The 26,109-nt window shown below is 35.4% G+C and overlaps 5 protein-coding genes across 10 annotated transcripts; 4 read left to right on the forward strand and 1 right to left on the reverse strand.

Annotated features, from left to right (window-relative positions):
- The first annotated feature begins 349 nt into the window (after positions 1–349).
- Positions 350–1,481, forward strand: LOC107420249 (protein RADIALIS-like 3). The gene is made up of 2 exons (XM_016029147.4): positions 350–760; positions 1,133–1,481. The coding sequence occupies exons 1-2, from the start codon at positions 507–509 to the stop codon at positions 1,155–1,157; spliced, it is 279 nt and encodes a 92-aa protein (XP_015884633.1). The 5' UTR covers positions 350–506; the 3' UTR covers positions 1,158–1,481.
- A 1,616-nt stretch (positions 1,482–3,097) lies between these two features.
- LOC107420264 (uncharacterized) lies at positions 3,098–7,236 on the forward strand. 3 transcript variants are annotated; one of them, XM_016029172.4, is made up of 10 exons: positions 3,098–3,255; positions 3,620–3,691; positions 3,775–3,849; positions 4,085–4,168; positions 4,994–5,077; positions 5,662–5,731; positions 5,842–5,933; positions 6,412–6,453; positions 6,547–6,627; positions 6,983–7,236. In XM_016029172.4, exons 1-10 carry the CDS (start codon positions 3,229–3,231, stop codon positions 7,052–7,054), a joined length of 699 nt encoding a protein of 232 aa, XP_015884658.2. In that variant the 5' UTR covers positions 3,098–3,228; the 3' UTR covers positions 7,055–7,236. The 3 variants fall into 3 exon arrangements, with proteins under 3 accessions (XP_015884658.2, XP_015884660.2, XP_015884659.2); XM_016029174.4 differs by lacking the exon at positions 4,994–5,077 and having other exon boundaries at positions 3,099–3,255; XM_016029173.4 differs by lacking the exon at positions 4,085–4,168 and having other exon boundaries at positions 3,099–3,255.
- A 598-nt stretch (positions 7,237–7,834) lies between these two features.
- On the forward strand, positions 7,835–9,882 carry LOC107420263 (3-ketoacyl-CoA synthase 4). Of its 2 annotated transcripts, XM_016029170.4 has the most exons (2): positions 8,074–8,214; positions 8,336–9,882. In XM_016029170.4, exon 2 carries the CDS (start codon positions 8,399–8,401, stop codon positions 9,632–9,634), a length of 1,236 nt encoding a protein of 411 aa, XP_015884656.2. In that variant the 5' UTR covers positions 8,074–8,214; positions 8,336–8,398; the 3' UTR covers positions 9,635–9,882. The 2 variants fall into 2 exon arrangements, with proteins under 2 accessions (XP_015884655.2, XP_015884656.2); XM_016029169.4 differs by having other exon boundaries at positions 7,835–9,882.
- Positions 9,883–12,436: 2,554 nt separating this feature from the next.
- LOC107420214 (sugar transporter ERD6-like 6) lies at positions 12,437–17,572 on the reverse strand. The gene is made up of 18 exons (XM_048476018.2): positions 17,007–17,572; positions 16,631–16,693; positions 16,466–16,555; positions 16,277–16,336; positions 16,066–16,131; positions 15,910–15,975; positions 15,710–15,785; positions 15,247–15,311; positions 15,070–15,162; positions 14,829–14,909; positions 14,635–14,719; positions 14,147–14,193; positions 13,965–14,027; positions 13,823–13,882; positions 13,613–13,678; positions 13,466–13,525; positions 12,950–13,064; positions 12,437–12,805 (listed from the first exon to the last, which is right to left on the reverse strand). The coding sequence occupies exons 1-18, from the start codon at positions 17,196–17,198 to the stop codon at positions 12,693–12,695; spliced, it is 1,461 nt and encodes a 486-aa protein (XP_048331975.1). The 5' UTR covers positions 17,199–17,572; the 3' UTR covers positions 12,437–12,692.
- Positions 17,573–21,253: 3,681 nt separating this feature from the next.
- LOC107420276 (DNA-3-methyladenine glycosylase 1) lies at positions 21,254–25,692 on the forward strand. Of its 3 annotated transcripts, none has more exons than XM_016029200.3 (3): positions 21,254–22,573; positions 24,454–24,591; positions 25,321–25,692. In XM_016029200.3, exons 1-2 carry the CDS (start codon positions 21,441–21,443, stop codon positions 24,500–24,502), a joined length of 1,182 nt encoding a protein of 393 aa, XP_015884686.1. In that variant the 5' UTR covers positions 21,254–21,440; the 3' UTR covers positions 24,503–24,591; positions 25,321–25,692. The 3 variants fall into 3 exon arrangements, with proteins under 3 accessions (XP_015884686.1, XP_015884687.1, XP_015884685.1); XM_016029201.3 differs by having other exon boundaries at positions 24,467–24,591; XM_016029199.3 differs by lacking the exon at positions 24,454–24,591.
- The last annotated feature ends 417 nt before the right edge of the window (positions 25,693–26,109 follow it).

The raw sequence follows: 26,109 nt of genomic DNA on the forward strand, positions 1-26,109 counted from the left end.
TGTACATTCTACTCCAGTGGCAAATGGCTCGCAAAGAAAATCAAACCTAAGCACACAGATTGAGAAGTAACGGACGGTGCATCGAAATCTTAAAAGAGAAGAACAAGGACAAGAAGAATGAGTGAAAAATGGAAACTGGAATATAAACTTTTTCTTGGACCAAGGAAAGTCTGGCATGGAGTTATATAAATAAAAATATTAGGGTTTATTAATCCAGCAAACCACATGAAATTACCTGAAAAGTAAAAGATAAAAACCACGTAGGTTTCTTACAAATTCCCACTGTTTTGCTAGAAAAGCAACAGCTTATGGCTGCAAGAAAAAACAACCCCACCTCACCCTCCTCTCTCTATCTCTCACTTTCTTACCTCCAGTATATAAAGACCACCGGTGCCATTCTCTTTGCTCATCATCCCACATTGATTCTTTCTCACCTACCTATATTTATATATTTTCCTCCCCATTTCTCCCAAAAAAAAAGAAAAAGAAAAAGAAAAGAAAAGCCAATGGCCTCCGGGTGGACTCCAAAGCAAAACAAGCTGTTTGAGAATGCTTTAGCCATCTACGACAAGGACACACCGGACCGCTGGCACAATCTGGCCAGAGCCGTCGGTGGTAAAACCGTGGAGGAAGTGAAGAGGCATTACGAAGTACTCGTGGAAGATGTGAACAAGATTGAATCTGGCGAAGTCCCTTTGCCCAATTACCCAAAAATTGGAGGCACCAACAAAGCCTGCAAGTACATGGATGAAGAACAAAGGTACTCTTACCTTCTACCTATATATGTATATACATATATATATATACACTTTTGCTTGCTATAGTACACTTGCACGCTTACCGTATGGTCGGTCTGGTCAATCATTTGAGTAATATAAATCAAACTCTTACCATCGAGCAATTGACTAGGCCCACCATAAACGTATTATGGCCTAATTGTGCATACACATATACGAACCCTCTTTATCCTTTACAGCTAGCTCTTATCGATTAGCTGCTTTGCTAATGTTGAAAAGTGGGTTATTTTTGCAAGAGCATTTCTAAACCAATTAACGAATAGAAGTACTATGAACCTTCTTGTATAGAGGCTAAAGTATATAGTGTGTTTTCTTTGATGTTGTTTTTCATGCAGGTTGAGGAGTCTGAAACTGCAATGAAGGATATATAGCAGAGTCCGAGATGGAGGAAATAAATTGAAGATGCTCCAGTTACTTTAATTTACTTTAATTCTAACGTAAAGTTCAGAGAGAGAATGCAGTACTAGCATGTGAAGGCAACGAGAAATCAAACTGTGATTTTTTTTTTTTTTTCGCTTTCTTATAATTAATGTTCAAATATATATTATCTTTTCAGCTGAACTCCTTGCTAAGAAAACGAAACGGGCCATTTCCTTGGCTAATAAATATCAAAATGTTTGGCATATGCAAGTTTATTTAGTTTGTTTTAATTGAGAAATTGCTATTGTCTTCTTTCTCTCATAATCATTATAGAATTTATCATATCTATATATATAAATGAAAGGAAAGTAATTGATTATATTGTGAAAAAAAGCAAATCAAAAAGCAGAATTAACTAGACAGACAAATTACAAATAGCTCTCAAATAAGACATGCCACAAACGTGCCAAATTAGAATGGTTGTTTAATTATAGGAAAAAATAATTAAAAATTAATATGGAATAATTGGTGTGGCGCGGAGGTGGATTTGGAACCGTCCCAAGGTGGAATATCAAAGCCAATTAGCTACTTTTGGAATGTTGAAAAGAAAGAGAAAGGCGATCATTTAACAATTTTAATATATATATATATATATATAGATATACTGGGCGATGTACATTGCTTTGGGAGATTCAAAGGATAAAGATACTATAAAAGAAGTAAATATTCCATATGAGATTATATTGTTAATAAACTACTATGGAGTTTTGTTAACGTTGTGTGCTACATGGTGAGAATAAAGGAAATTTAAGCACGGGCTCTAACATTATTATGTACAACATTTTTTTTTTCTTTTTCTTTTTCTTTTTTATGAAAAAAGAATTATTGTATACAACCTTGGGGAAGGAGCTAGAAAATGTGCCCATGTCAGCATAATAATATTTTTTTATTATATTCTGGGGTTGGGCAAGACGTTTAATGGCCATTTATCAATATGTTATATATCTTAGATAATTAGGACAGTTGATCTCTAATGATAATTTTAAATTTTGGATTAGATTTGATGTTGAAATTGCTATTCCCTAATTTATCAAAAAAGTAATGCTACATTTGTAAATAAATAACAAGAAGGAAAAAAAAAAAAAAAAAGGATGTCAGGCTAATTCATCTATGAGGATATTGGTAATGAGATATTAAAATTTGAAGTTATTTTCCCATTTTTTAAAAAAAGAAATAAGAAAAATTAATGAAAATGAAATTAATAAAATTTTCATATCATACGCCTTATTTTAATATTTAAAACGGATGAAATTTGATATCTGTCACCTGTATTTTAATTGTGTGTATCAATTTATTTATTATTTTTTTAATACATATAATATATTTTTGGAATAAAATTTGTTTTATATTTGTGCAAATTTTATTTTATTTTTTTGAAAATTTGTGCAAATTTTTTATTGCCGATAAAAATATTCATCGTGCTCTAATATTTTTCTTTTTGGTTGATAAAAGAAGACAAATTTCTCAATGCGTAATCATAATTTAAGAAGCTATATATATAAAATATGTTTTGAATAATGAAGTTTCAAAAGTGTTAAAGATGACTAAAATACAGTAAAGAGGATACGCCATATCAGAGAAAAATAAATACACAGATACAAATATACCTTTATTAGATTTGATTTGGCTGGAAAAAAGTGCTAATTGGATTCACCCTTTGAACCTATGTGCTGTTACCTTAAAAACCATAAATACTAATGAAATTGAATTTGATTAGTCTGATCCTTCGCACATTTCCTCCAGTACAAATTACAAAGCATAGCGCCGTGGGTATTTTCGTCTTTTAAAAAATTTCATTTTTTTTTTTTTTTTTTCTCCTGAAAATAGTTCAAAAAGTCTTGAAAAGACCGATTTAGGCAAACCGGAACGGTCACTTTCGACTGCGTAGCGTACTAAAGACGCGTTAACACTTTCGTTTGTTCAGTGTGCGTCTCTTGTCTATATATATATCCTAGCCCAGCCGCACTACAATTTTCCCACTGTTTGGGAGCACAAATCACCGTTTGCGAACATGGCATCGAATTCTTCTTCCTTCAAGGTATGCTTCGTCCCTGCCACGAAAATCTGCTTCGTCTTTTTTCATTGCACAATCAGGATTTTACAGCTAGGGTTTTCCAACACCTCGTAATTCCTTTTTGTCGGAGACCTCGTTTTTCTGGTTTATTTTCAAAGCATTTTACCGCGAAAATGTTAAGTTTCAAAACGGCTAAAAGCGACGCATTCTTCCGAAAATAGATTAACAAAAAATGTTTTTTGCTTTCTGAAATTAAACAAATTTACTCTCGAATAACCAAATATGATTTCGGCGATTTTATTTCCTTGTTTGTAAAAATTCTTATTTAGTAATGATGAAATTTGACGCGGAGATTGTGTTAATACGTTGTGTGTGTGCAACTTTACAGATAATATTGGGATCGTCTTCGGTAGCACATCGGAAAATATTGGCTGAGATGGGATACGACTTCACTATCATGGTACTTGTTAAATTTGTTGTTAAATGTTTAGTTTGTAGATTTCCAGGCGCTGTTAGAAAGTCAAATCTTGTTGCTTCTTGTAGACTGCGGACATTGATGAGAAATCCATCCGAAGGGAAAAGCCGGAGGGTTTGGTTATGGCTATTGCGGAAGCGAAGGTCAGGTCTTGATGTTTAAGATTGGTTTCCTCTATCTTTCATTTCTATGCACCGCACAAAAATCTACTGTTGAAATTTACCGCAGCTACCTACTGTTTGCATTTTTTATTTTTTATTTTGGTTTTTGTATGCGTGTGTGTGTGTGTGTGTGTTTTTTTGTGGTGTCCTGTATTCTTTTTATTAAGTAAACTGGAGTAGTTTTGAGTCCATTAATTGAAGGCGAATTGCATCTCAGGCTGACGCTATCATATCAAAACTACAAACAATCGATAATGAAAAGAAGGATGCTGAACCAACAGTTATAGTTGCAGCAGATACAGTATGTCATGTTTTCTTTACAGACATACAAATTCTGTGTGTGAGTGGAATGTGTTTGATGCTCCTGTTTCATAGGAGGTAACTAAGCATGGTATCACCTAGTGCCATTTGGGGATGGAGTATATTTTGCCCTCTTTTACCTTTTTTTTTCTTTTTTTTTCCTTCGGTATGTTTCTGTTCCAGCTTATGGAACCTAAAGGGGATTTTAATTAGGTACAGATTAGTGCATTCACTTCTGTTGCTATGTTGAGCACAATGTAAGTGCTGCCAAGTTGAGAGTCCGTGGTCATCTTCTTGGTAAAATCCTTCTTTTTCAATAGGAAAGTTTTATATCCTAGGTGGACAAATGTTGGACATAGTTTATTTAAATAGGTTTATATTTAGATAAATTTTACAGGCACTAGTTTTCAGGAAATGATTATCTAATTATGCCTGTATTGTGACTTTTCTAGCTCTGCTGTAATTCAATATTGAAAATTTAAGGTGAAATTTAAATTATTTCTAACTCTGCATCTACTGTGTTTGTATGTGCTTTATATTTGCATAACTGGTAGATGCTGTTTACTTTCAGCCTTATTTTAGGGTTATCCTTGGTGTAACAGAGCACAAGATAGTGACTGATGATCACAGCAATATGATGCTGTCATTGCTGTGATGTGCGACACTGCCATTTTGATCTGTAAATGTTCTTGTTCTTCCTGCTCCACGGTGTCAGTTATGTGTATTTCACATTGTATGATAATTGCATCAATAGATACTTCTATTTTCTGGTTGAAGTGGAACCATGACTTGGGTAGTTAACTTAGCTGATGGAAACTTCTTTCAGGCAGATGCCATCTTACAAAGGCTCCCCATTGGTGACAACATAATAAAGGATGCTGAGCCAACACTATTAATTACTTCTGATCAAGTATAAATGAAATCATTTGATATATTTATATCTCATAATATTCTTATTGCATGTATTGTGGTATTTTTCATCTGGTGAATCAAACTCCAAAAATACTTTTATCTCGTATATCGCCTGCCATACCCATAAACTCTTCACGTACTACCTTATAAAAAGGTATGGAAAGAAATGTACCATAGATAATGTGCTGAGTGACTCTTCACCTACTACCTTATAAGAAGGAAGGGAAAGAAATGTAGTATAGATAATGTGCTGAGTGAGTCATTCTAGATGCTTGGGTTTTATGTACATACACACTAGAGGCAAGAACTTTTTTCTTTTCATTGTCATCATCCTTGACAGAGTATCTGTTTTATCTTATGTTTCTATCGTTTTTTTTCCTATTCTTGTTGCTTCAACATTTCAGGGCAGTTTACCACACTGCAATTTTTCATACAAACAACCCTTGTGTGAACATGAAATCTCCTTACATAAATAGTCTTCTTGTGATATAACAGTTTTTTTAGACAAATTTTAGTTGTACTCCTGTTCGTGATGAACCTTACTTGTGTTTTTTCTTGCTTTTGTTATGTCATTATCCGGAGGTGGTGGTCTATGAAGGGGTGATCAGGGAAAAACCTTCCAGCAAGGAAGAAGCACGTCAGTTTATGAAAGGTTTATTTAATGTTTTAGTTGACTCCAGTTCCTCGCTTCTTCTTCTTCCATTTTTTTTTTTTTTTTGTTTCCCTCCTTCGTTAACTTTTAATTTACTACATCCATTGCAGACTATTCTGGTGGGCATGCAGCAACCGTAGGGTCTGTGCTTGTTACAAATCTTAAAACAGGATTCAGAAAAGTAGATTGGGACAGAGTGGAGGTATCATTTACTTCTATTTCTCTCCTCCAGATTGTCCCTTAAATCTTTTATAATTGTTTTTGTCATTTGTGTTATTAATGCTGAACCATTACTGAGCAATTATTTATGTCAATGCTTATAAGTTATATGTATAAATGGATAGTGAAAAAGAGCTGCTTCTTTGATGGTTTTTCGTTGGCATTTAAGGTTCTTCAAGGATGTGCACAAAGTCCTCTCTATTTAATTCTTAAAATTGAATTTTTTATTTTATTTTATTGTTTTGTTCTAATTTATAGTGTTTGGGCAAATGCTATTCGAGCTAACCATCTTTTTCCTTTCATTCTACTTAAAATTTCACTTGTCCAACAATATGGCTAAATATTAGTGTCCCAGTTGAAAATTATTTATGTGAATGGAGAACCAAAGCCCTTGTGTTGATATCTCTTATTGTATTTTATGATAATAATACCTGTAACATTTCTGTTGTGATTCATTGCAGATCTATTTCCATGAAATACCTGATGAAACCATTGAGACCTTGGTAAAGGCTATTCTCAGTGCAAGCACAACTTGGTAGTTTCACTTATTCTTTTTCAACAAGATGACAGTTTTTTCTTTGTCTTTTTACCTTCAGATTGAGGAGGGTACCGTGCTCAAGGTTGCTGGGGGACTGATAATCGAGCATCCTTTGATTCTTCCCTTAATAAAACAAGTGGTTAGTTTGCTAATTGCTAAACTAAAATGTTGATGTAAATAAATTTCCAATAAGAGGCTTAATATTTTGAAGCCGTAAGGTTGTGTACCCTGCATCTATTTCTCTACAGCTCAGCTAATTGGGTGTTTTGACCATAACCCTTTTCTAGATAGTGAAATGTTTAACCATTTTCTTCTACCATAAAGAACACGACTTTGCCTCCTAAATCATTCTCTTGGCAACTATTCTGCGTGAGTTACTAGTGCTATGCTAACGATGTCATTGGTGGTGTTAATTTTATATATATATATATATATATACATTCATTCTGTCTTGATAGACAAAACTGATTAGTGCTAATTTATGGTTTATGCAGGTAGGGACAACTGATAGCGTGATGGGACTCCCCAAGGCTCTCACTGAGAGACTGCTAAAGGAGGCCATCTAGTTCTTGACAACCTTTTTTTTTCGATGCTTCTTAGATGGTACTTAAACTAATATTTGCAGTTTTTGTTATTTTCCTAAATAATTTTCCCAGTATCGAGCGTCATTGATTGAATTTGATAACATTCTTACGCATTGTTATACCCGTCTATTTTTGGATATCAAAGTTGTGTTGGATTTTTCAAAGGTCGAGTCCGTCGATCAATATTAAAAAAGAAAATCATAATAAGAAATCAACCAAGTAAGTCGTTTAATGGGCATAAACGGCTCTCAAAAGTCATAAAGAATGATTTATGCTTTTGACATTCAAGGAGTCGGACCTAAAGCGCATTTTTGTCACCCAAAAAAAAAAAAAAAAAAAAAAAGACCAAAAGCGCATTCCAGACTCTGGGGAGGGACTTGGGCTTCAGCTAATTAAGGCCTGAAATTTGCGGCCCAAAAATTTTGCTACCTTGAAAAAGAAATTCCCTCGTACAATGTGCTTTATGTACCCTTTTTTTTTTTTCTTTGGGGGATAAATACCTTGTGGCTTTGGATAACAGTGGCTTCAATAGGTTTTTAGTCAAACTTTTCGGTAAAATGGATTTTTAGTCAAACTTGGGCATCCCCACCCGTATATTGCCCTTTCTATGCTAACGTCAGGATCCGCCGCTTTACTCCTTCTTTACTCAACTCTCTAATTTGATCTGGTGCAGCTCGACGTACACAGACCACAGGATTATAAAAGCAAAACCTCAAAAAAAAAAAAAAAAGGGTAGAAATTTTGGAAAAAAAATTTCCAGATTTCAAATCAATCCCCTCTCTCTATCCCCTATATACGCGGCTTTCAAGCACATCCTTACAAAGATTTATATATATATATATATATATACGCACACACACACACACACACACCTCTTTTATATCAATATGACTTTCTATATATACACATAAAATACATAATTTTTTATATATCAATCAAATTCACCGCCGCGCGAGCCTCCCCATTTCTTTGCCTCAAGCGTTGAAAGGGTAATCTTCGACCACCGCCATGGACCGGGGCGGCGCTACCCACGTTGCCCCCGCCGGAGGAGGTGGTTCCGGTGCCGTTGGAGTTCAGATCCAGCCGACCCGAAGGCTACCTGATTTCCTACAGAGCGTCAATCTCAAATACGTCAAATTAGGGTATCATTATCTGATCTCCAATCTCTTAACCTTGTGTTTCATACCTCTAATTATCGTAACCCTAATCGAGGCCTCTCAAATGGATGTGGGTGATCTGCGCCAACTCTGGTTTCATCTGCAGTACAATTTGGTCAGCGTCATCATTTGCTCCGCTTTCTTGGTCTTCGGTTTGACCGTCTACATCATGACCAGGCCCAGGCCCGTTTATCTCGTGGACTATTCCTGTTTCCGTGCTCCCGATCATCTCAAAGCCCCGTTCGACCGCTTCATGGAGCATTCCAGGCTCACCGGCGACTTCGACGACACGTCGCTCAATTTCCAGCGCAAGATTCTGGAACGCTCCGGACTCGGCGAGGAGACTTATGTCCCAGAAGCGATGCACGAAATCCCGCCGACGCCAACGATGGCTGCGGCGAGGGAAGAGGCCGAGCAGGTCATGTTTGGCTCCTTGGATAACCTATTCGCAAATACGAATGTCAAGCCCAAGGATATTGGGATTCTCGTTGTGAATTGCAGCTTGTTTAATCCTACCCCATCGCTTTCCGCTATGATTGTGAATAAATACAAACTCAGAGGTAATATTAGGAGCTTCAATTTGGGAGGGATGGGTTGTAGTGCTGGGGTTATTGCCATTGATTTAGCGAAAGATATGCTTCAAGTTCATAGGAATACATACGCTGTGGTTGTGAGCACCGAGAATATTACCCAGAATTGGTATTTTGGAAACAAGAAATCCATGTTGATACCCAATTGCTTGTTTCGAGTTGGGTGTTCGGCGGTTTTGCTATCAAACAGGTCCGGAGATAGAAGACGAGCCAAGTATAGACTTGTTCATGTAGTGAGAACCCATCGTGGGGCAGATGATAAGGCTTTTCGCTGCGTTTATCAGGAACAAGACGAGGTGGGGAAGACAGGCGTTTCACTGTCCAAGGATTTGATGGCGATTGCTGGAGGAGCGCTCAAGACCAACATCACAACTCTGGGTCCTCTTGTGCTTCCAATCAGCGAGCAGCTTTTGTTCTTTGCCACCCTTTTGGTTAAGAAATTGCTGAATGGGAATGTGAAGCCTTATATACCAGATTTCAAACTGGCATTTGATCATTTTTGCATACACGCCGGTGGCAGAGCTGTGATTGATGAATTGGAGAAGAACCTGCAGCTTTCACCATCTCATGTGGAGGCTTCAAGGATGACTCTTCACCGGTTTGGGAACACTTCGTCGAGCTCGATTTGGTATGAATTGGCCTATACAGAAGCCAAAGGAAGGATGCGCAGAGGAAACCGTGTTTGGCAGATTGCATTTGGAAGTGGGTTTAAATGTAATAGTGCGGTTTGGGAGGCGCTTAGAAATGTAAAGCCTTGTCGAAATGGTCCATGGGAAGATTGCATTGATAAGTATCCGGTTAAGATAGTTTCATAGTTTTTGAAATAAACAGTTTTACAATTTGGGTTGACGCTCTTTTTCTATATAGAATTAGTAGCCAAACCACTCTGTCTTGCCTGGGTCACATTGCTGTGGTATTTAGTTTTGGGGGGTTTTGTCTTTTTTTTCTATTTTTTATTTAATCTGATATTGGAAGTCATATTGTGGTTTTTCCATCACTCAGTGTTTTCATTATCCATTTAGGATGGTCAATCTATCTATGCTATGAAACTTCTTTTCACTGATTTTGTAATGTTATATAATTTTTCTTTTTTCTTTTTTTTTTCATTTTGTTTGTTTGTTTTCTTGTACATGTAATTTATGGTGAATGTTAAAAATCGCGGTGATTTACGCATTTTTAAGAAACTTGCATAGGCAGTCTTGTTTTGTGTCAATTTAAGTCTTTTAATTTAAGATAATAAGGTAGGCATTACTCGTAATAATGTAAGAATTCCGGCAATTTACTACCTGGCTTTAAGGTCTGATGCAGAACTGTTTTCTCCTTTAGCCATTTAGAAATGTTTTCTTCTCTTGTGGATAATTCTAGTATTACTGAATACTAGACAGTAAAAGCCTAGTTGTTTTTTTTTTTTTTTTTTTTTGTCCCCAATAAAAGCATTTAGTTTTGATAGTACAGCTCTCTACCCATCTAGGCCATTTTATTTTTGTATTTTGAATGGAAGAATTCGTGATTTTTGTCTTTTTGAATTACGAGAAAACTGTAGGTTCACAATATTAAGGATACCAATATGGCAAGTGTTCAGAAATAACACTGTCTATAGACCAGTAATTCATGCCTACCAGTCATTATTTGGCGGTTTGTTTTCTTTCTCTTTCATTTATAAGATTAGAATGGATTGAAATATTTTATATTATTTTTTCAATTGAGCTAACGAATGGATTGAGTTGGTTCTGAATATTTGATGGTACGTTTGTTTTCTATCAGCAATACAAAAATAATAGATTCCCTAAAAAAACAACAACAACGACAAGGACAGCAGTAATAATAGAAGTGCTAATAAAATAATCGAAATCTTGCGTTACGAACTTTGGAGGTGATTGGAACAATTTGGAAGTACTGGATTGGCAGCAAGTGAATTGTAAGTACTGGGTGATGCATTATTTTAATTAAATTTATTTACTAAAGAAGTTGGTATTTCCAACATATAGACTAAGTTGGATTCAAATCCAAGATTCACAGGAGAGAAAACTTTTTTTTTTTTAATATAGAAAAAGGAACAAATGTATTTGCATTTATTCATATTTATTTAAAAAAAATTTTTAAAGGTTTTTAAATTTTCCCAATATTATTGTTCAAAATTATATGCTCTTTGATTGTGTGACTTCACATACTCAACTATATTTAAATTTTTACATACTTGATTATGTGGCTTTCATGCTCTTGGATTGTGTACCAACAGTCATCAAATATGGTAATAAATTTATCATAAACTCAAAACCATCACCACTCAAAAGTACATATGGCATTGGCCAAACTACAAAATATATATATATATATATATATACCTTGAAATACGATGCATACAGGAGAGTTCCATATTTTTGCTAAAATACGGATAAATTAGTGAGCTATTATCTTTTATTTTACACATGGGTCAAAGGCTCCCTTAATGAATTCTAAAACATTTGTTACAATCTGAATTAAGTATGGTGCAAATACTAAAACTTCTGTTACAATAAGAATAAGAATGTGCAACTGCAATCTTAAGTTCCTTAAAAGTTAATTGCCAATAAGATAACCCTCGTATAAAGCCCAAAAAACCCTTGGTTCACAGAAACCTACCCACAACTGATCAGCTCTTATTCCGTGAAAGAAAAAACCCAAACTCCTCAGAAGCCAAGATCACAACAAACACAATGAATGACGACTAGCTGTAGAGGAAAGAAGAGGCCTTCAAGCTCTCTTTCCATTGGCTCCACTCCGGCGAGCATTTCTAAGCCCCAATCGATCTTCTTTACCACAGGCAACCGTAGGCTTTAGAATCATTTTCAACATATCCGACGAGCGTCTGTAGGCCCACGCCATCTTTGCTGCCACGGGCTCGACTTGAAACCACTGAACTTTGCGTGTTCAAACAAGCGCTCCCCGTGATCAAGGAGAAGGAGAAGGCGTCGACCAGCGCTCTGCCTTCTGCTGATTGGTGCGAGTGTGACTACTCTGCTGACTCCCGCCTCTCCCACAATCAGCTCCACACTTTGGCACTCTCCACCCTCAAATGACCGAATCCACCACCTCACTACCTGCACCTCCGCCTCCACCGTTGGTGCTAGAGGTTTGTGACGATGTTTACGTCCATATTTCTTTGTAGGCTTCTAGGATCTAAAGTATTCTATTCCAATTTTCAAATTTCAACAAATATGTTAGAAATTTTATGAAAATTATAGTGGAAACTTTTTAAATATCATCATATATTATGAAAATTTTGACCAAATTCTCAAGGAAGTAACATGGAAATATATTGATAGAAATTTTGATGGACACATAAAAAATTTTGCAGAATTTATGGAAATTTTTTTTTTAATTTTTAATTTTTTATGTTTAAACCTGAATATCATATTCTATTGACTTATTGAAAAAATAAAAAATTTGGAGAAATAATGCCGAATTAGTCGATATTCTAGACCTAGGTTAAGATAAATTACGTGTATTTCTCTTTTGTTTTCGGAGTATTTGCTACAATATGTTATCTGCTGGATTTTTGCGAAGCTAATTAGCCTATTAGAACGTTAATCTCAACAAAAGTAGGAATTCTATGTTACTTTAGTGGTCCCAGCATAAATTGAAATTAGTTTGTAGATAGAAAGTTTTTGTGGCAGAGATAGTGGTAGGCAAACTCGTGTTACACCTCTTGTATCAGCAATAAAGGACCACGAAGTGCTGGCAGAAGAATTGCCAGCATTTATGCCAATAGGACCAAAGAAAAAAATTATACAAATTCACATTTTTACAGTAACTGTAGGATCACCGCACCAAAAGAACAGCATAAATTGCTTTTCCTCTGATAAAAATTGAAACTAAAAGGAAAGGTAAAGCTTATCTGAAGGACCATTGAATTTCTTCCAGAGTTCTCCCTTTCGTCTCAGGGACCCAAATGGTAACAAATACCACCGTGAAAGCACTCACAAGCGTGTATATTGTGAAGGTTCCTGTTGAAGCAAGATATAGCCCATTAGCCTATTTTATTTTGTACTGATGATAGTAATAAAAACATAATAACACAGAATTGTAGAAATAATATACGTATACATACATATACATAAATATATATATATAGAGAGAGAGAGAGAGACCTCCACTACTCCATTCCAATAGCAAATTTGCAGTCATGGTGACCAACCAAGCAGTGAACCAGTTGGCTAGCGTTGCTACACTTCCAGCAAGGCCTTTAATATTGATTGGAAGAATCTGCATTTTCCAAATTTATTGAAAACATTAAACTTGAAATTATAATTCCTAAAAGGACAGAAAACCAAAAGTAATGAATAATGCTTCAGCCCATATGACAACAACAGTAGATTAAAATTCCATATATAGCATTTTGTAATTTCAAGTTTTTCAATCACATAAAGAAGTGAAAGAAATTAAACAAATCCACAAAATTCAATTGGACTTCATCCCCTGCACTAAAACAGATACTTTCAGGATGAGAACCTAAACATTGAAGGAGCTTCATTTGTGAACAGTAAGTATGATTCTATGAAAAGTGTATTATCATTGGTGTCCATGCATAAACTTGAAGGTTCAAGCATCCAATCCCAGCAAGTCTAACAACAAACCAAATTCCATGGCGAAAATAATGGACATACCTCAGACATTATAATCCATGGAATAGCTCCAACCCCTAACGAAAAAGCAATCACCATGGCCTGCAATTAAAAGTGGATTAGGAAGTAGGATATTTAACCAGAATATATAATAAGTACAAGTATATTTCATGATGCGTCTATACATACCACAACTCCAACAACTGATATTATCCCCAGTGTGCTATAGAAACTAGAATCAGTTGATACAAAATCCTGCAATCAATTAACATTACAAAAAGAAATAGTTTATAAAACATATGCAGAGTACGCAGAAACTTTCCACAAAGAGTAATTGTTTTTGAAAATAGACATTTGAAAGAAAAAGAAAGAGTAAAGTCATTTATAAGCATTTAGTACCTTTAAGAAGAATGCTACAGCAACAAGGAGGAGGCTAAGTGTCATTCCAGCAGAGGAGATCTAAAACATGACATTCCATTTATTATCTTCAGACAGAAATTACCTAACCAAAAACTAATGAAAAATAAATGCTCAAACTCACAATAAGTAGAAGCCGTCGGCCTGCTTTGTCCATCAACCATGTAGTCAATCCAGTAGCTAAGACCTAATTACATACAGATCCTTGTTATGATTATAACCAGAGAACATTTTTTTTGGTGAATTAAAACCAGAGAAAATTAGATAGAGGAAGAAAGAAACTGCAAGTATTTCTTCTAGCTATACCTGAACAGCACCAAGACCAAATGTAGCCACATTACTTGATGTGACCCCTGTTCAAATTAAGGTAACTAATAAAAACCGTTTGCCATAAAAACTAAGCCGATAAAATCATGTTTCTACTACAATAATCAATTTAAGAATTAAAAGAGATATAAGAATATTGACAGTATACTTGTTCATGTAAAATGGACAGACTAGGAAGTTAATAGTCAAAACATTAGAACCTACTTACGGTCTGTGGGCTGATTTAGGCTTTTAATAATGATAATTATACTATAAAGTACAAGAAGGGAAGTACTTATCTCATTACTGGTAGAACCATACTTGTGACTCATATTAATTTCTGAAGTACACACCGATATATTTTCATACTTATTGTGGTCAAAGAAAACTAAAAAATGAACCAATTTATAGATATTTTACCATACTTTTGGTGCAACCATCCCTATTTAACTTGTTCGTTGTTTGAAGTAAAACAAACTTGACCTTACCAGCAGTTGCAAAGATAGTACTGGAATAGAATAGAACACCATTGATTCCACTAATCTGTTGAAGAACAAGCAGTCCAATTCCAATCTGTGGGACACACACACAAAGCTGTTATACTTTCATATATGAGCACCAAGTTTTATGCAACAAACACATACTGAGTGGAGAACCAAATCTTCTGGAAAATGTATGGTACCATTAAAGGGAGCCAGTATTTTCTCTGTTTGAGTTCTGCAAACCGAATTGTTGTTCTTCTAGTTGTTGATGCTACAGATCTCTGCACAATGTTTGCCACAATATGAATTTAGATAAGCAATTTTCAAATCAGATGGAACAGTAGTTCTATGATACTTTTCCAAATGAAAATGCATATGTGCTATTGGAAACATCAGGTCACCTAAAGTACAATTAAGAAAAGTCAAGTCTGCTGCTTTTACCTTGATTTCATTCACTTCAATAGAAATATCAGTATCAAAACCTCGCAGGACTTGTAAAGAGGTTTCAAAATCCTCTGTCATGCCCATTTTTGCCTAGATTGGCATAAAAACATGCATCAATAAACAAAACAATATATCCAACCACATTTGAGAGCAAAACCTACATCATGAACTCACCAGCCATCGAGGAGATTCCGGAATGAAAAATAGCCCAGGTATCAATATTGTACATGGCAGTATTCCTGTAAAAAAAGAAATGGTAGCAAAGTTCCATCAACGTCTATTCAAATATTGGATACTGAAGGATCAAATAAACTGAAGTCCTATGTAGTTTGTTATAAAAGGGGAAGGAGAGGCTCTTAGTTTGTTATAAAAGATCCATCAAGAATTAATCATGCGACCTATCTTTTCTTTTGACATAAGGATATTGTTTGGGGTTTTGCATTCAAGAACTCTCTCCTTAAACTACAAATCAAATTACTTCTACGTAAACCTCCATTGACAAGTATTGCCTTGATGGAGATAAGAAAAGGAAAAGCCTCATCTATATTGTGATAATATAAAAGAAAGAAAATGAAATGCAACAGGCTTTTTATACAACTTGTGATATGACCATAAGAGTGAATCTTTAGAGGATTACCCAAAACCGCAAGTATTCTCCATTCAACAAAGAGGCCCAGAAGATAAGCCAGCATGATCCCTATGGTGACAGAGAGCTACACAACAACAAATAACCATAAAACATTTTTTAAGCCAGTGAAAATGTGATAATAGAATAATTGAGTGACAATAACAATTAACAACATTGATAATTGAACAAAGCCACTAAGCACTGCATACCTGGTTCACTGACCCCAGACTGCCTCTCAAGTTTTGAGGTGATATCTCAGCAATATACACAGGCACCTGCAGATAATCAACCAAGTTATTACTTTGCAAAAGTTCTTTACTCACACATTTCCATGCTCGAAAAACAAGAGGGACACTCAGTCATACCGTGTATGAGATAATTCCCACACCAAATCCTTCCAACAACCTTCCCATGTAGAGAAAAGAAGCGTCCTATATAAAAATAATAATAATAAATAATAAATAATTAAAAAAAAAAAAGCATTAAACTTAAAATATCAGACCGACACTTTCATGTCGGCATTCAGCATATGCCTAACTACAATCTCACTGAAAATGGATTGTCACTAAAACTCACTCTGGCAAATGATATAGCAAGCCATCCGATTATATTAGGAATCGCAGCTATCATTAAGGACTGTAATTAATACAACAAAGTAAAAACTCAAGTCATTGAACTAAAAAGAAGTAAAAGCAAAACGAAAACAAAAATGGAGGCATAATTTGATGCTTAAAAAGGAAAAGAATAAAAGTGATTTAATCCTACCCCTTTTCGACCAATATATTCAGCAATCTGACCGCTAGCTATTGCACCAACCATGGCACCCACATTGGATAGAGAACCAAATATAGAATACTGAGCCAAGAATCTGTTAAAATCTAACTAAAATCATATGCATAAATATACATAATAAGAAAATGAAATTCGAACCTCCGACAGTGAAAGTGAAAGATCCTTGGTGATTGCAGATTGGGTAGGTGAAGAATAACCGGACTGCAGAGAGAAAGACAGAAAGAAATAGATAAAGAATTAGCGAATTAAAATATTAAAAAAAATTTTAAAAATCCTGTTTGGTCGCCGAGAAAATTAGCTACCGATTCAACCAAAGTAAAATCAGCTCCAAGCTTATAATTTTTGGTTTTTCTGGGTTTCAATGAATCGATCAAAACTCAAAATTCACAAGAATATAATAGCTCAAAAACAATTTAGTAGAGCTGAGATTAATATCCTTCTTTCCATTTCCAAAAAAAAAAAAAAACAAGGAGACTAAGGAGAATTAATCGAAGAAAACAGAAGCTAGTCTTACAGTGAAGCCGAATTGAATAGGACCCAAAGCCACAATCAGAACACAAGCCACAACTGAGATTGAGCTATCACGCATGGTCTGTCCCGACGCCATCATACTAGATTGCCTCGAACCCATCCGATACCAACTCCCAGTATGCAGAAACGGCTTCCTGATTTCCTTCCCATCATCACTCTCTTCCCTGAAACTCATCCTTCCTTCTTCTTCTTCTTCTTCTTCCTCTCCCTCTCTCTCTCACTCACACAAGCACACAGAAAAACACACAGTAGAAAATGTGTTTTTCCTGGGAAAGAAAATGCGTTTTCCCGAGAGACAAACAGAGTGAGAGAGTGAATAAGCAATATTTGGCTTCCTTCAGTTGAGTCCCATCGTCGTGGATTTTTTTTTACGGGGCTGTAATATTTTTCACCAGACTGGGACTGGGTACTGGGACGAGTGCTGTTAGTTGGAAAACAAACTGGTGTAGTGATTCTCCTCACGGCAAAACCTCAAGCTTTGTGTCCATTTTTTTTTTTTTTTTTTTTTTTTGGTTTTTTCTTTTCAATTGTTATAACGCCCAATTCAGTTTGTGACGCGTTTCCATTTATTTTTTAGCTCTCAAATTAGAAACTGGAAACCAAAAATAAAATAAAATAAAATTTAGAATAATTAAATGAAAAAGATCAGCTTAACACATAGGCGGCTGTGAGTTGTAACAGTGGTCCACTAGATTTAGACAAAATATATATGACATAAAAATCTATCTGTACCCATTTGACTCGCTTTGCTTTTTTTATGATTTGCTGTGTTTTTTTGCTGCAATAATGGTCTCCTTTTCTTCTTTCCTTTTTTTTATTAGACAAATGTTTTTTTTTTCTCGTTTTCCACTCCTTCTATCAAAATTTTACAATGTTAAAGTAATAATAATTAATATTATAACCTATAAAATAAATAAATAAAGCTACCATACAAAAATAACCAATTAATCAATAAGATTGATAGTTCTTTTGGTAAGTAGATATGTATTTAGTATTTATTATTGCCTGTGTATCACCTTTAATAAGTTGAGCCTCACTTGCCCACTGTTTGTAATAAATTGGAACCTATCCATATGGTAAAAAACAATTTAAATCATATATTTCATAAATATTTTACAAATAAATTCCATTCCACCAACCAGCTGGATTACCCATTTAATCTGGGAAAATATTAAAAATAAAAGCTTTTTTTTCCTCCATGCGATGTAATCTATTAATTAATTTAAATATGACTCACACCCATAATTTATTAGCTCGAAACCTACTTGTTTAGAGATCAAAAACTAAGTAAATAAAAATAAAAAGATATCAAAAAGATTTTCCTGGATATATTCTATAAAAACGAGAAACAGAATGATTTAAACAAATATGATTGAAGAACAAGGCATACGTGGAGGGTACCTAACCTAACAGTCTTCACTACGAGACACATCCACTTATTGGGCTAAAAGCGATATGATCCAATGGCTCCAAAACGAGGATACCCCACATCCTTTGAGGCCTTCTTTTCGCATTGTACTTATTTTTTATTCTTCCATAAAATATGATTTGTCACGTGCAAAAATAAGTTGATTAAATGTAGAAAGTAATTTTTAGTCACACTGGCTTAACAAACAAGAACCACGTGCGTACCAAACATTAGTCTGCTGCTGACCATCAAGGTTAGATCTAATAGTGAAAGAGAAGATTCATCAAGAAAAAAAAAAAAAAAAAAAAAAGTCCAATAGCGAATAATTGCTTTGCTTTGCTAAAGTTTTTTGCCTGCAGCTGGAAATAGTGTAAATCTTCATGCTCGTAGTCATTTAAAATTCCTTCTTTTTTTTTGGGGGGGGGGGGGGGGGGGGGGTATAGCTCATAGAGAATTTCTTAATGAGAACAAATTATAAACAGGGAATATAATAATGTAAATTGAGAAAGTCAATGAATGAAGTTGGCGAATCAGAGCTGTGACATTTTCGACGCATTGTCGCAGTAGCGATTTCCCGATTTGAGATATTTTCTAACATTTATGTCGTTTATTTTCAAAAGAACCATAAAAAGCAATGATTTTTCCAACGGGGTATACCTGATAGTCTTGCAAGTATAATTGGACTATGGTCCAAATAGTTTATCAATTCATCTGTTAATATAATTTACCAAAACAAGAAAAAAAATCATTTGTTAACAGATGAGTTTGAAATTTGGGATGCTAATAGATAAATGAATTTTTGTATTTCTTGAGATTCATTGCTAATGTAGGCGCTATTAGTAATGGTGATGGCCAATAATTTTTTTAAATAAATATATTTAAAAAGTACTACAAATATTTGTTCATTTTTTGTTTGCAATAATATAAGTCATTTAAATAATCAAAAGAGCCAAAGAACCCGTTACAAGGGGAAAAAAGTTAATACCCACTAACCCTTTAATTATCCTTATGAAAGGTACCAAAAATGTTGGCTAAAGAGAGTACAGGAACCAAAAATTAATCTACCTTATCATATTAACGATGATGAATAAAGAAACTTCTTAGAATTAATCCAAATGGTTACCATTTTGACTCTGATAAATGAGGTTTAACCAATGAAGTAAAACAAATCTAAAAAAGTTAATAAAAGATTTTAAAGAAATTTGTTTTCTATATTTTAACTACCATTGGATTTCAAATCTTTTTTTTTTTTAGAACACAGTAAAAGATTGTAAATTTTTCTCATTATTTAGGAAGATCTAACGTGAAGGTGTAAATATGATTAAACACAAAGTGTAAAAAATGTATTATTGGGTTTGATCTTGAGTAATTGATAGGAATTAGTTGGATCCTTTTCAATAATTACAATTTTTACAAAAAATGACTACATCTTCTTACATTAGTGGTATATCCTGGGTGCAAATCAGTTTTAGTTTGAAGAATGAGGTATATCCTGGAACTGAATTGCTCTTTTAGTCTAGCTTTGACCTAACTAAATGGACAGATTTCAAAGAATAAAATGGTTAAATTAATATACTTTTAATTGATATAAACAAATCTATTAAAAAAACAATAATGGTAAAAGCAAACAAATAGGGTGCTCCTATTTGCACGACCAAAATTTCTACTTGCAGCGAGATTATGTAAAATGACAAAAAACACTTTTATAATTTCTCCTTCTGAATTAATCAATTTTGCAACGCACGCCTTCATCTTCTTCTTCATCTAGACAGCAAGACATAAATCCAAAGCTCAATCACAGATGGAAAATACCATAAAAAATGGCACTAGCTATGCTTCTTGTTCCATTGTAATATGTAATGGATGCAACCCCAACCTTTTCCATAACCGTCTCTCCCATCCCATTGCAATCCTGCTAATGTAATTTCTCGAAAAATACTCTGCGATCTCGAAATGGAGAGCAAGATCACCGAGGACCTTTTTGAAAAAAGAACTTATTGCTGTTAGAGAAGTCTCCAAGTACATGATAGAGGGTGACTTTTAATGAAAAAAACCGTAAGAGAATAATGAATCGACTAAAACTTATAAAGAAAAATAAAATAAGGATTTTCTTTGTAATCTTACATATAAATGCTGTGTGGGGAAGAAAGTTTGGTCGCGCGAGTACCGTTACTCAAAAACAATGTATAGTGGGTTTTTTGTAACTAAGCCCATTTATTACACCTGTCTAAACCCAACCATCAAGCCCAATTAACAAAGGTAAAGAAGACACTTCAAGTTGAAGTTGGCTTTCAATTTCTAAATTTCTAAATTCTGGGCCCAATTAAAACTAAACGATTGGAGTTAAAAGAAAAAAATGAATAAATACAAATAAAAAAGGGCAAAGAAAAGAAGTAAAGCGCAAAACACTGTACAGACAGACAGGAATCGCAATCCGAAACTCAAAAAGACCTAGAAATAAACAGTAGCAGAAGAAGAAGAAGAAGAAGAAGGGAAAGTTTCACGTGCAACACGCGCCCAAAAAGAGCGTGAAACAGCAGTTTTCCACAAACAAATTCCTTCGGGGAGGAAAAACCGGATGCCACTTGTCTTGTTGTTAGAGAAATAGAGAGAGAATTTTGGAAGGAAAAAAAAAAAAAAAAGAGAAATACAGAAGAGAAAAAGAAAATCAAAAGTCACTCACTTGTCGGTTTCTTTTTGGTTTTTTATAATTAGTAATTTTCGAGAAAAATAATAATAAAGAGTGACTTGTTTGTAAATCAAATTATCATAAATAATAATAATAATAATAATAAATAAAATAAAATAATAAAATAATCATAATAATAGTCCTTGGCTGTGCACAAAGTCTTGTGTACTGCCCACACTCTCTTCTCTATCTCTTCCATGGGCTTCAATTCAACCCTTTCTATAAGCCGCCGCAGCCGCCGCTACTAGTCGTCGTCTCCAATACCGGCCTTCGTCTTCGGCATTCATCGTACTGGACCACACTGATCGACTCTCTTACATATGGGCGAACAAACCCAAGTTCAGGCTCCGACCCAACAACAACAACAAGACCAGCCTCAGACCCACACCCAAACCCAAACCCAGAATCAGCCCCTTCATGAATCCCCCTCCACCACCACTACCACCACCGCCTCCATTAACGCCACCACGATAGCCCCAACCAGCGATTCACCCACCGAACTGAGCAATGCTCCAGCCCAATCCTCTTCCCCTCCTTCCAAAATCCCTTTCCGTCCCCGCAAAATTCGCAAGCTTTCCCCTGATAACTCCTCCGACCCTAAATCCTCCTCCTCTCAAATCGTCGTCGTTCCCGAAAACCCCAAACCCACCAAGTCCAAGATCGTACAGCAACGCGCCGCCGTGACCTTGCCGAAGATCGCGGCCCGATCTCTCTCCTGCGAAGGTGAAGTCGAAATCGCGCTCCGCCATTTGCGAAACGCCGATCCACTACTGGCTCCTCTGATCGACATCCACCAGCCTCCGACTTTCGACAGCTTCCACACCCCGTTTCTTGCCCTGACGAAAAGCATTCTCTACCAGCAGCTCGCTTACAAAGCCGGCACGTCAATCTACACGCGCTTCATATCTCTCTGCGGCAGCGAAGCCGGTGTCGTGCCCGAGACGGTTCTTGCCCTAACCCCTCAGCAGCTTAGGCAAATTGGGGTTTCGGGTCGTAAAGCTAGCTACCTCCATGACCTTGCGAGGAAGTACCAGAATGGGATTCTTTCTGATTCGGCGATTGTAAATATGGACGACAAATCGCTGTTCACAATGCTAACGATGGTTAATGGGATTGGATCATGGTCTGTTCACATGTTCATGATTTTCTCGCTTCACAGACCCGATGTGCTTCCCGTGAACGATCTTGGGGTTCGCAAAGGTGTCCAGCTTCTTTACAATCTCGAAGAGTTGCCTCGGCCCTCTCAGATGGACCAGTTGTGCGACAAGTGGAGGCCTTACCGGTCAGTCGCTGCATGGTATATGTGGAGGTTTGCTGAAGCGAAAGGTGCTCCTTCCAGCGCTGCAGCAGTGGCTGCCGGTGCTAGTCTGCAGCAGCAGCAACAACAACAGGGTGAGCCACAGCACCCGCAGCAACCTCAGCTAATGGATCCCCTTAACATTCTAAATATTGGGTATGATTTCTTTTACTTCCAGTTTATAATTTGTGTCTCAATTCCTTGTTTTAGCGCTTTTGTTGTTGTTGTTGTTGTTTGCTGGTTGTACATGCTTGTTTCTTTTATGCTTCTTGCTGGTAGAAAATTTTGGTACCTTTTTACTTTCAGACATGTATTCGGTACTTTTCTTTCATCTGTTGCAAATCTTGGTGCTTGTATTTTTTTCTAATATTAGGACCAAAATTAAATTTATAATCCATGAACAAACACAATTATTTATCCCCTTAAGGTTTCAGTGTCTATGTTTCTTCTATCTTGGTCTTGGTCGTTTAACCTTCATAGATAACTCAGAACACGCTAAGAATTTGAGTTTGGAGGAATTATGCTTTTGAAGTAGGATCCATGGTGTTTCAGAGGTGTCCCAAAAATGCATTTCAGATGCTGTGTTTGTGCGTCTTGTACTTGCTGAACTCTCACTTCTGTGCTTGACATGCTGTGTTATTAATTAAAATGTTCTTCTGGATGATGACATCTGCATGCCACGGAAAGAAAGATGACACCTTGGCCATATTATAGACATCAACAACTTTTATTTAGATTTCTCTTGAAGACGTCATTAAACTGTTATATCTGTGTGTATTTATAAATTCAAAATGTACGGACTATACTATCTGGAAATTATTTCCTTTTGAAGCGGAGTAAAACTTTGACCGGATATTAGCATGTTACATGTGAGTGTGATACTAAATATTGAAGGAATATAGGTAATGCACGTGATGTTTAAGGATTACAGAGAAAATATATCCTCTTTCAGAAAAGAAACATATCCTCTTTCTATATGTAGAATCAGATAGGGGCATGTTTTTAGACTAGTATAGATGCATCCTCTCACTTTCTCATCCATATCTGACTTATACAGGAAAAATAGAATACTCATTCCCCTGACTAGTTTTTGCTTCTGAAGGAGAGTAAAGAAAAATGATAGAAACTTATAATCACTGCTTGATGATTGGGTAAAGAGAAGAGAATTTTGGAATCTGAATCATGAAAAGGTTTGGAGTGTCAATAGGTTTTGCTTGCTGTATATTGACAAATCGATTATAATCTATTATTAATATATTTTGAAAGGTGAAGGTCAGAATTAAGTATATCAAACAATACATGAATACCATGTTGGATCTTGCTAAGGTTGGATTAGTTATATTTTTCTTAGTGTTTGAGAGTTCTGACTTTGCCTTGATGTATTTGCATGCACTGCTGCAAAATTTTAATTTATGATTTTAGGAATGTTTTTTAAATTTGGGATTTAAAACAAGTTGCTGATGTACTTTTTAATTTGTGGTATGTGCTTGTAAGTGTTTCAAGATCCTGCCATTGGAGAATTATGCGAACCAATATTTATATTATTGGCATAATAGGAACCTTGGCATTTGGTAAAAACGTGTATCCTTTAATTTTATGATTTGTATGTCTAAAAGTTTCTAGAAGTTTCTGAGAGCTAATGAGTCTCATCTCATGTAATAAGTTTAGGATAATCTTCAAGTTGCCTATAGCATATCGCTCTTCTTTTCCTTCCAATGCTGTCTATTTTCAAATAAACCCACCCAGCAATTTTTCTGTTTAATTTTACCTTTTCCTTCATACCTTAAGCCTTTGTTAAAAATCCTCAAGCATATAACTAGCAAATTGTCTTGTGCTTTTGAAAAGTAGCCAAGTGAGTCTCTGTAAAAACCCTTAAACCCTTTCTTCAAAATATTGGAGCTTAACATCTTGGTTTATCTTGATCTTAGCCTACCAAAAGAGCATTACTTTGATAATAATGGTGGTGGCACTTTCACAGCTATCTCTTGTTATTATTTTCTTTGTTTCTAACTAAATGAGTTATGCTTGGTTGATAGAGATATAATTCAGGTTGAAAACTGGAAGCTAGAGTCCTCTTTCCTTTGAGAAGATACAAGTTGGACTCTAAAGATTCTATTCCATGCACTTGGGTAATGGAGAGGAAGCTAGATGACTACATGCCCCTAGGCACAATGGTAGAACTATGTTTTACAATTGATGTTTGATATTTGTCCAAACTAAATTCATGTTTTCTCTCAAAGTCTTGTTATCCTGCTTTAATTTAGTCCTTGGCAGTTCGTGTAAAAAACTAACAATTTTGAACGAGTATATGTTTGGGACCTTATATTCACTATTTTCTTTTACTAAGCATAGAAACATGCGCTTTGTGCTTCCAGAAGTAGTTTATAGACCTGGAGCCCACCTTCCTCCGACTTTCTAGAAAATAGAAAGATTTAAACTAATATATAATGTTGTTTGGATAGCTTACTGTTGCTATATAAACTTTAAAATGCTACATGTGCTTCCTCTGTTCCTTTTTCCCAGCTCTTGGGTGGGTGGGTGGTTATTGATTTTCATTTTTTTTTTCCCTGTACTTTTTTTTTTTTTTTTTTTGGGTTTTAAATTTTGTAATTATGTGGTTTAAGCCTATTAATCATATGTTTTCTTGTAGTTACTTCTTGCCTATTGCCTGTTTGTTGATGTTAAGATTACGTTTTATAATGGTTAAGAAGTCAACTCTTTGTGTTACACCTTAGTGCGTGGCTAATCGCTAGTCGCTAGAAAAATACTGCATGGATTAAGGCTTTAGATTAGTTGCTACACTTTAATTTGCTTTCATGCCTTGGATTTGTTTTTTCCTATGTTTGTTTGTTTCTTTTCTTTTTTTGGCCATATAATTAGTGAAATGCTTGTTCTGTAAACAGTTCAGGGCCGGCCATGGATAACCAATTTAGGGCGTGTGCCTGGGGGCAATGATCGGGATTGGAAATGAGAAGTTGTCTTTTATCGGTCTCCGTCTCTTATCCGATCTCAGGCTTTGAAAGTAATTTTTCCAGCAGTGCAAGAACAGTTAGGGATGATGAAATTTTGGTGCTTAAAAGCTCCAACATTTAAGGGTATCAGAGATGAGACTATGTTATGAATTCTATTAAGTCACTATGCTTTTGGAGTAAATAAAAATTGTTTATGCTTAATTTTTATTGTCGTTAGTTAAAATCAGAAACATCATAAACTTTAAGTTGTCCATAAGTCCTTATTTCTTAATAGAAAGCAGTGGTTCAACCCTTTGAATGTGATTTGGGTAGTCGTGACACTAGTATATGCTCTGTCTAGTCGTAGCGCGTGATTATTCCTCTGTAGATTATGATTCTATTAGCATCAGACATGGCTTCCATCTGGTAAAAAATATTATGGACATTTTCTGAAAAAGTAAATATGTTAGAAGAGTTGTCGTGACATTGACAGGCCTTCTGCCCTGTTCTCCTCGAATCTTTTGAAGAAGAGGAAATAGAAAAAATCGTTAAAAAGTTGAAAAAACTTTAGTATGAATTGTGCATTGTGAGAAATTGAAATGATAAAGTGTATATGGTAGGGATGATACGGTATATGGAACATCCTATGAAAGAAATAAAAGGCCCACCGCTGTCGTGGTGTTTGTTTGGGCTAGCCTTCCAAGAAAGAGGTATTTTTTGTTCTTTCATGGAAATCACAAA

This window comes from Ziziphus jujuba, chromosome 5 (assembly GCF_031755915.1).
Source record: "Ziziphus jujuba cultivar Dongzao chromosome 5, ASM3175591v1".
NCBI lineage: Eukaryota > Viridiplantae > Streptophyta > Magnoliopsida > Rosales > Rhamnaceae > Ziziphus > Ziziphus jujuba.